We start from the raw sequence: 10,080 nt of genomic DNA on the forward strand, positions 1-10,080 counted from the left end.
ATGGACACCGTATACATTCTTGTGCGCGTGCATGTCATGGCTTTCAACAAAGTCATGAGAAAAGCACGACATGACATAATATTTGAGACTAATGGTGTTGTTTTTCACCCATTATTCCCTGAAACCATTTCTTTGAGTTCCCACCAGATTTGTGCTAGTACATTAGTTCTTCTTCTTCTTTATTTAATGGCTGTTGGAATCCAGTAGATCAGTTAAATTACCTGTTTACCTTCTATAAATAGAGTGCTATTAAGGTTGTTCTGTACAATCCTTATTACATTCACTTCGTACTATATTGAATGCAAATGTCTCGCTTTTAATTATTATATTAATTATTACATCATTATTTTGGTTCATAATCTCACTTACGATGTTATCTCACACCACTGTTGTTTTGCCTTTCTCCACACTATACCTTTCCCCTCTGATTTTGACAATTTGATATTGACCTTAACATCCACTTTTTTTGTTTGTTTTAAATGACCCATGTAGTCTGGTGTGTACGGAGGACATCTGCATACTGAACCAGCACTCTGTTTTACCCCTCCTGACCACCAAGGGTGATGAGAAACACCCGCAAAACGTATAGGACAGTGGAATGAGAGACACAACCACTCGAGGAATTTGGAGATGACAGATGACACTGGGAGCGGTGCAGTTAATCTGATTAAAGCTGGACATGGTGCACAGTGATGCTCAGGTAGCAGCAGGGCAGACTCTCTACAGTGTCTAATTCAGTAATATCACACAAGAGGGAGTAATAGTGTTAGGAAGTTTCTCGTCTGCCATGTGGAAGGCCCGGGTTTATCTCCCACCCAATGCCCAATTCCCAGCAGTGATTGGATTTGCTCACTATTGGCATTTCTTGAGCACTTTTATTCTTTCGATTAGTTTAAGAACTTGCTGTCTATATTTTACACTCAAGCAATTAAGCAATCAACATCTACTTTGTTTGTTCAATAAATCATCTAAATAAGGACTGGTTTCCTGAAGGTTTCTACCTATTGCTGTCTCATGGAGTTTTACTTGCCACCGTCGCCCTTGGCTGCCTCATCAGGAAAAAAACTGATAATTATGATTTATACATATTTCCTCCCTTGTTTTAAACTAATTCCCTATTTTTTTATTCCGTAAAGCCGCTTTGCGACAATGATCATTGTTAAAAGTGCTATATAAAGAAAACTATGTTAAATTAAAGACAGTACAGTTTCTAGCCATGTAGAATTATGATTTATTTAACATGATTTAATGTCTCAGAAGAAAAAGGAAGCATGCTAAATTAGTCAGAAGTGCACAGGAGTAGTAATGTGGGATGCAGACACTAATATGAGAAGTCATTCTTTTGTGTTATACAGAGAGGTTCATATCAGATGGTGTCCAGAGGTTTCAAAGCAGGAGACAGTTCTGAAAAGCTCCAATGCTTTAATCTGATCATAGCCATCGGACCAAATGCTGCAAGTGATCCCCCATAAAGTCATATTCAGTTTTTTATATAAAATACATATTAGTTAATATTATGCCACAGTTCAAGTCAATCAATAAATTTTTTTTAAATCATTCTCCACTATCAGTACCTCAGCTGGTAATAGACACCAGCGGGGATATTGTTTTCCATTGCTTTTTGTGCTATGTATCTATTTATTGCTGTGTCTTTGGGACTAGGTTTTGTCTCCGCATACGTTCTTAACTCTGACGTGGGTGTATTTGTGGAATGAAAGGAGTCGTGGTTCCACTCGCCCAGACAAATCTCCCCTTCCGGAGAACCTGGCTGTGTCAGAAGAGCCGACCATCTATAAGCACAAACACACACAGGTTCAGAGCCGCGTACTGTATGTTTTTTGAAAGATTTTTGATTTTTCCTATTTGTCACAGGTTATTATCTGCCAGTGTACCTGCTATATTGCTAAAGATCAGCTGTTCCAGTGGGCTGAAAAGGTACACTTTGTATTATGCTTATTTACATACAAATGTAAGAGACTTTAAGGAATAAACCTTTCTGGAACAGGGAAGGAAGTCATAATCTTATAGTGCCAAGTTTCATTATTTTTAAATAAAACAAAGATTAACTTTATAGATTCAGTATACAAAGAAGGTAAGATAGTGTGAGGTACATAGTTTATAATGAGTATATATATTATATTATAACCACCTTATTTAAAACCACCTTATTAAAAACCTTCTTATGAAGCTGATTGAGAGATGGGCATTGGAGAAGGAAGAGAAAGGATTTAGGAATACTCTTAATTATATATTTAGGTCACTGTAAACGAGGGGTTTTCAAGTTAAACCGCAACTTACTGTATGATAAAATTTTGTAAAGGTGTAAATAATTTACAGCATCGCTGTTTACCTCTTATCACAGCTCTGGTCACTGAAGCTTTGCCTGCAACATCAGGAGGGTTCTTCACATCACAGACGTAGATGCCATTGTCAGCAAACTGCATATTAATGATGTGAATTGAGGCATCTTTTTTGTTCAGGTCACCTGCCCACTTAACTCTGTCCTTAAACTGGTGGGTGCCAGGAAATTCCTTACCACCAGCATAATAGAAGACCTGAAAAGCAAACATGATCAGATACATACAGGTCCATTAGAATTACAACTCCAAATCAGAAAAAGTTGAGACAGTATGAAAAACGCAAATAAAAAAAAATAAAGTAGTGATTTCTAAATTTACTTTCACTGCAGAAAATACAACAGCACAAAATTTAATGTGTTCCTCATGGATTTTTTTTCCCCAAAAATAAACACATATTCCAATTTTGGTTCTTGTAACACATTTAAAAAAAAGTTGGAACAGTAAAGCATTTACCACATTGTAATTTTCTATTCCTTTTCACAACACTTAAAAGACGTTTAGGGACCAAAGACACCAAGTGTTTCAAATTCTTGTCCCATTCTTTCTGCAATCATCTAAGGGGGGCAACAGTATGGGGTCTTTGGTGTAGCGCCACACATTCTCTATAAACAGGTCAGGTCCAGGCAGACCGGTCAAGTACCTGTATCCTCTTCCTCCGCAGCCAGGACTTTGTAATGTGTGCAGAATGTGGTTTTTTATTGTCTTGTAGAAATATCCATGGACGTCCTCTATGTACTTTTCAGCATTAATGGTGCCATCACAAAAGCGCAAGTTACCTTTGCCAAGGGCACTGACACAACCCCATACCATGACAGACCCTGGCTTTTGCACTTGGTGCTGGTAACAGTCTGGATGATCCTTTTCTTCTTTGGTGCGGAGCACACGGTGTCCATTTCTCCCAAAAATACCTGAAATATCAATTAACAGTGTCAAGAAGCGCCAGAAAAGTCGACGGCGCTTCTTGACACTGTTAACATAGGGCTTCCTTTTGACACAGTACCGTTTTAACTGGCATTTGTGGATGTTACTATGTATTGTGGTACCTCACAAAGGTTGGCCATAGTAGTCCTGAGCCCATGTGTGATACCACTTATAGATGAATGACGATTCTTCATGCAGTGCTGCCTAAGGGATCGGTGATCACGGTGGTTCAGCTTTGGCTTGTGCCCTTGTCCTTTACACACTGAAATTCCTCCAGATTCCTTGAATCTTTTAATTATGTTATGCACTGTTGAAGGTGAAATATCCAAATGTCTTCTTTCTTTCTTTAAGGAACATTGTTTTTTAATTATTTCAATAATTTTGTCATGTGCGATCCTCGAACCATCTTTGCTCCTAAAGGACTAGACCTTTCTTGGATGCTGCTTTTGTACCAAATCATAATTAGAATCACCTGTTTGAAATCACATCATTATTTAACCAATTTACCTAATTACTAACCCTTAATTGCTCCTGTCCCAACCTTTTTTGGACTGTGTTGCAGGTCTGAATGACAGGAAAGGATGTATATTTACAAATTAAATGAAGTTGACCAGACAAAACTTGAAATATTTTGTGTTCACACTGTTTGCAATGAAATACAAGTCAAAGTAAATTTAGAAATCACTACTTTCTTTTTTTATTTGCGTTTTCCATACTGTCCCAACCTTTTTCTGATTGGGGTTGTGTAATTTGTACAGGCACAAACTTTCGTATTTTAAAAATTAGAGCCATTTTCTTACAAATGGCTAATTTCACAGGTTAAAAAATGATTGAAAACTGATATGCAGTTTGATGGCACGTTGTTACTGTTTCTTAGTTAGTTCATGACAAATTAATGGGGTCAGGCAATGATAGCATGTTTTGAATCCAAACTCTCAATATTCAATTCAATTCAATTCAATTCAATTTTATTTGTATAGCGCTTTTAACGATTTACATCATCACAAAGCAGCTTTACACAATCAAAAGAATTAAGTTTGTATGAAATGTGAATGTGTATGAATCAAAATTATATGATTGTCCCTGATGAGCAAGCCTAGGACTATTCTGTCCGATGGGTGGCAAAAACTCCACAAAAGATTTCTGAAGTGGATGATAAAAGCCCTCACATCATCTAGCCAAGAACACTCTCTAGAAGGTATGCTTATCATTGTTAAAGTTAAAAAATCATGAAACTAGTGTAAATACAGAGGATTACCTCAATCTGCAAACCACTGGTAACAGTCAATATCAGAAAAGCCAGACTAGACTTATTTCTAAGACTGAAAAACTGTGCAATTCTGATAAAATAAATATGTATACATATAACTCGTACCAAAATGGATAAAAGGGAGAAATATGGAGAAGAAAAGGAAGGACTCATGCTCCAAAGCATACCACATCATATGCCTAATATATATGCCACATATGTTTGCGAAACATGGTAAAGTCAGGTTGTCTGGCAATATTCATTTATCAACACAAAATCATTTTTAAAAATCTCAAAATAACATTAACCAATTCTACATAAATTCCTAACTTTGTACAGCACTGTACAAAAGTTTTAGATAGGTGTGAAGAAATGCTGTAAAGTATGAATACTTTTAAAAATATATATTTTAATTCTTTAAATCTTTCAACTTGTGAAATGCAACCAGGAGAAAAATCTGAATCTAAATCAATATTTGGTTGTGGATACCCTTTAGCTTCATACCAGCATTAATTCTTATACTTGCACACTGGCAAAAAGTGAGGGATTTTGCAGTCAGGTGTATGATTAACCAATTAGACCAAGCAGCTGATAATGATGATCAATTTTATATGCACTGTAGGTTAAAACCAGTCATAACCAAAAGAGAAAAAGATTTAAAACTGCATGACGAACAGCCAAACTCTGTTACTAAGATGAGGCTGTGAAAAACGTCACAGGTCATACATGAGCATAGCAAGATATGAGGGAGTTATACTGCATCAGCAATGTCTCTCGCAGACAATAATTTCAAAGCAAACTGGGCCTTCAAGAATTGTTGTATAAGCTATTTTAAAGCACAAAGAAACAGGAAACGTTGTAGACGCAGTGGTACGCCAAGAAACCTAATGCAGCAAACAGAAGGCATGTCATGCTTACTTCCCCTTGACATCAGATGACTAAATTAACAGCATTACTAAACCAGTGTCCGAAGTGGTCTTCATGAAAGAATTGCGGACCAAAAGCCACGCCTTTGACATGAAAGCAAAGCTAAGTGACTCAACTACAGACAGCGGAACCTTGAATTGTGAGTAATTTGGCCTGGGAGCGCATGGCAAGACGAGCAAAATTTTTTAAATAAAATTCATGCTCAGTCTCGGTGCAGGTGCGTCACTCGTAAGCCCGCATGTCCTGTTTACTATAACTTTGTGACGACGTGTTGAAGGGCTGGAGAGTGGTACAATAATGTGTCTCTGCAAGCACATTATTGGTTTGTACACCACAGTAGATCATCAAGCCTTTCTGGGATTGCAAGGAGACACAAGGATGTGAGACAGCCTACATCCACGAAAGATCTATGTTTGGAACAACCTTCCTGTTTCTTCAAAAACTGTGTGCAAATGTGCCACAGTTTTGCAGGCAAATTGTGGTCAAACTAAATACTGATTAGATTTTTCTTCTGTTTATTTACTTTTTCATTTGGTTAATGAATAAAAAATAAACTATGAACACTTTTCAAAGCGGTCTAACTTCACAGCATTTTTCCACATCTACCCAAAACTTTTGCACAGTGCTGTATATATTACCTGCAATAAACTGCAGCCTTTTGCAATTAAATAACTGCACGGGTCCATATTGCGATTGTGATGTTAATTGTGCAGCACTAATCGTACACCATAAACCAACAAATTGCTTTGGTGGCATAAAAGTTATACACTACCAGTCAAAAGTTTGGACACACCTTCTCCTATAGTGGATCTTCTTTATCTTAATGTTAAACATTGGAGTCAATACATTAATACTGAAGACATCCAGTATTATGAAAATATATGTATGGAATTATGTAGCAAGCTAAAGAAAAAGTGATAAACAACCCAGAATTAGTTTATTATTTGAAATTGTCCAAAGTAGCTAAAGTTAGCCTCCACAGCATTTTGCAGCAACATCACACAATACACAATCACTTGATCCAAATCCAATTGAGATAGATGGGGATAAGGTGGACTGGACAGAAGAAAACAGTGAACAAGTACTCAACACCTCTGGGAACTCCTTTATGATTGGTGGAAAACAAGTTTTGTTGACTACATAATTCCATATTTATTTTGCCATAATTACAATGTCTTCGGGATTAATATAAAATTGTTGAAAACAATACAATGGAATCCAATAATGGAAAGAATAAGACTGAATAACATGGTCTGTCCAAACAGGACTGGTATGGTATTTAAAAAACTGCTGTACACAAACGACTAAATCAGTTATAAGCCTATGTTCACATGGTGTAAAACTACAATTCTATTAAAGTTTTTCCTGTTTTCAATTCTAAACATAGCATTACACATACACTTGGGGAGAGGGGGGGGGATGCTTACAGTTTCACCAGTAGACTCTGAAGAGCCCTCTGGGACGAAAGACCAGGAGACTGATGCTTGACTACTGATCACTTGATTTGATTTGAAATTACACTCAAGTACTCCAGTAGTTCCATTTTCTACAAACATCTCCCCTTGTGTGTACACTTCTATAGAAGCAACTGGATGCGTACCTGTGACAAAAAAAATGATTTTTAACATTTTTATTTGATTTTGAAAAATAAATAAATAAATTAAAATAAATAAAATAATAATTCTTATTACTATTCAACAAATTTTCTCATTAATGCACCTTAATGCGCAGATTTTAGGTTCCCACCTAACTGCATCATTGTAAATAGTGTATCAAAGATCTTAATTAAGAAAAAGAACACCAAAGACTTCTTTACATAACATTACATTGAGCAGTCTGACTGCTTTTGTGCCTGATATTAGGGCATGAGGACATTTCTCTATGTATAAGGCATGTATGTACATGTAAACCCAAGGGCCCTGACTATTGCCAACTGTTTTTGCAGAACTGTCAGGGCAACTCACAACACCTCAGAATCAACAATTTATTGAGTATTTCTACTACCTGACTCATACATCTCTGGTTTAAACCAATACGTTTATAACCAATACAATAAATAAATACGTTCAGTCTACTCTAGATTATCAATATTAGAATTTTTCTATCCAAAGGAAAAATGAAACTGGTGTGGCCATCCTTATGGAACAAAAGGAATCGAAATAAAAGACAAAAAGAGAATGGCTGCATGTTAAACTAATGTAAGTGAACAGCAGACCACATCTAAAGGCCCACCAAGAATGTTTTTTTAAAAAGACAACACAGCTGATGTAGTCAGTGTCTTGACTCATTACACAGGCAATTTAACAGCTTGTTGAGACTGGTTAAGTTCAATGCAAATTAATAAAATGATTTACCAACTGTGAAATATATTTAGAGCACATTTGTCATCATACTTTTCTATAGTAAGAAACCTTTGCACTTCTGCACAGAGAATGCTTTACAAAGTATGACTCATCTCCGGCTAAAAAAAGAAAAGAGGACAGAAAACTTGACTGGATCTTTTGATGCAAGGCGAAACCCAAATTGTACACTGAACTTCATAAAAAGATAAAGAGATCTGAGAGTATACTTAAACTTTATTTTATAGTTCAGAACAACAAACAAAAACATGTTTATAACAGGCATAGATTATACAACAATACATTGTTGACACGACATGGTCGTGTCATTACCCACTGAGTCAGTGTCCTGAGTGTTAAGACATTGGATTCAGTAGGCCCTTAGACTTGACTTTAGACTTAATAGACAACATGTGGCAGACAGGTGTGATTACTCATTATACAGTATACACAGCTAACTTTAAACTAAGCATAATTCGAGGTCAATAAATCTCAAAGTGAGGTCCATTAACATAACCAGTAAAGATTGGGGGAAAAAATGGATTGAGGTGAAAAATGTATTTTAGTTTTTACATTTACAAAAGAGATGAATTGATCAGCTAGTGACCGGAATTTGCTGGAAATCAACTTGACATTCATGACCGATCAGCCTTGGATATAACAGAATGTGTGCAGAGTGTACGAGCTTCCAAATGGAGAAACAGAATCGCATTTTTAGGGCGTTACATTATTGAACTGAAACTCTGCAAGCAAATTTGTCTCAAACTCACTCATTACACGTTTACACCAGGCTCAAAACACCACAAGCGATTATTAATCTCACCTGCGTGCTTGAAAGGTTAAATGTTGCCGTTTCTCTATAATACTACAGTTGGTGGACTCTAAACTTTTCCTGACATTCTGTGTGGCAGAAGTAAATTATTTGCCACGTTTGTTTGGAAATAATGATTATGGTGGGTGACAGATATGTGCTGCTCAGAAAAAACATTTAGCTTTATGTTTTATTTAATCTTAAATGAAATGTTAAATTTTTGTATTTGAAGTTAAGTGGCTTTTAAGTGAGAAAAGTAATAGACTACATTTAATTACTCATGTACAGTTCAGTTGTGAAGCTGGTGAATGAAGCAAAGGTATAAAACTTGATACCTTTTTGTTATTTAAGGGTTATGTGTTAAAATTTTAACAAAACTGATTCACATCCCATGATTCGTTTTGTTACAGTGATGAAAAGCTTTCACCAAAACTCAATAACTTGAAGCCATGTAGGTTTATAAACTGGTACTAACATGGTGTGTTGGTGATAAGTTCAGAAGTACAGTAGCTCCACCTATCCAAAAGACAGCAAAAAATTGCTGTGACTAATTAAATTCCAAAGTTTAAAGTCTAGTGTGTGAGCCGTATAAAGCTGTGTTGAGGTGGTGGACAGTTTAATAACTCTTACATATAACATTTACATTTCCCCAGACAGATAAAAAAACAAAAACAATTGGATAGCTTAACAGGATGTAAAACACTGAGAATACGTGACACTTTGAATTAATGTTATGTCTTGAGTTTTATGATTTTAATAAATGTGACCTAACATTTTAGTTGAAGTATGAAACACTGGCAAAAATATTAAGACCGTATTTTAGCCGTCGGTTTTGAGACACTTAACACAGAAGCTCACACACGCAGGAAAGCTGAAGTAAACCAGTCTACTCGTGTCTGTACTGTAATAATAAGGTGTGTTCCTGAGTTACAGTAGGGAGTCTGTCTGTGGGAGGGAAAAATCCAGCGTAATGTTCAGCACTGAACTACATTCGCTTTGAGCTAATTAAGCTTCATAAGATTTTCTACTGAAGTAATTTTTACTCACCTATGATGGCGCATAACGCAAAGCTACAAAGCCACAAGACACAACTACAATAACTATTTAAGAGCCTTAGCTCCATTTTTTAGAGCACCGAATCCGCAGAGCTCCACAGCTAAATTAGTGATGGGTCGTTCATGAACGATTCGATCTGTTTGAACGAATCTTAAACATGACTTAGATGAACGAGTAGTCTCGGAGAGTGATTCGTTCATTTTCTGTTGAGCGCGCATGCGCAAAGCATCGCAAAACCTCCGTGTGTTATATACAGGAAACAGAAATAAGTAGTTACCTTTGAGTCTTTTCGGTCCTGATCCGTTTGTTCCTATGTCACGTGACTCACATAGACGCTATGCAGTAGAGGTGGGCGATACTGCAAAATTTTGAATCGATCCGATACCAAGTAAATACAGGGCCAATATCGCCGATACC

At 36.4% G+C, this 10,080-nt stretch overlaps 1 protein-coding gene across 1 annotated transcript; it reads right to left on the minus strand.

Moving 5' to 3' along the window:
* Positions 1-1,213: 1,213 nt before the first annotated feature.
* On the minus strand, positions 1,214-9,852 carry LOC128505426 (myelin protein zero-like protein 1). Its single transcript, XM_053475830.1, has 4 exons — positions 9,655-9,852; positions 6,885-7,057; positions 2,351-2,555; positions 1,214-1,790 (listed from the first exon to the last, which is right to left on the minus strand). Exons 1-4 carry the CDS (start codon positions 9,728-9,730, stop codon positions 1,774-1,776), a joined length of 471 nt encoding a protein of 156 aa, XP_053331805.1. The 5' UTR covers positions 9,731-9,852; the 3' UTR covers positions 1,214-1,773.
* Positions 9,853-10,080: the final 228 nt, after the last annotated feature.

The sequence above is a fragment of the Clarias gariepinus genome, chromosome 17 (genome assembly GCF_024256425.1).
Source record: "Clarias gariepinus isolate MV-2021 ecotype Netherlands chromosome 17, CGAR_prim_01v2, whole genome shotgun sequence".
Taxonomy (NCBI): Eukaryota; Metazoa; Chordata; class Actinopteri; order Siluriformes; family Clariidae; genus Clarias; species Clarias gariepinus.

Coding starts and splice junctions, on each gene's coding strand:
- LOC128505426 (XM_053475830.1), bottom strand. CDS start 9,730: ATGGAGCTAAGGCTCTTAAATAGTTATTGTAGTTGTGTCTTGTGGCTT. Junction 7,058..9,654: donor TGCGTTATGCGCCATCATAG/GTGAGTAAAAAT, acceptor TTTTTGTCACAG/GTACGCATCCAGTTGCTTCT. Junction 2,556..6,884: donor CAGAGTCTACTGGTGAAACT/GTAAGCATCCCC, acceptor TTTGCTTTTCAG/GTCTTCTATTATGCTGGTGG.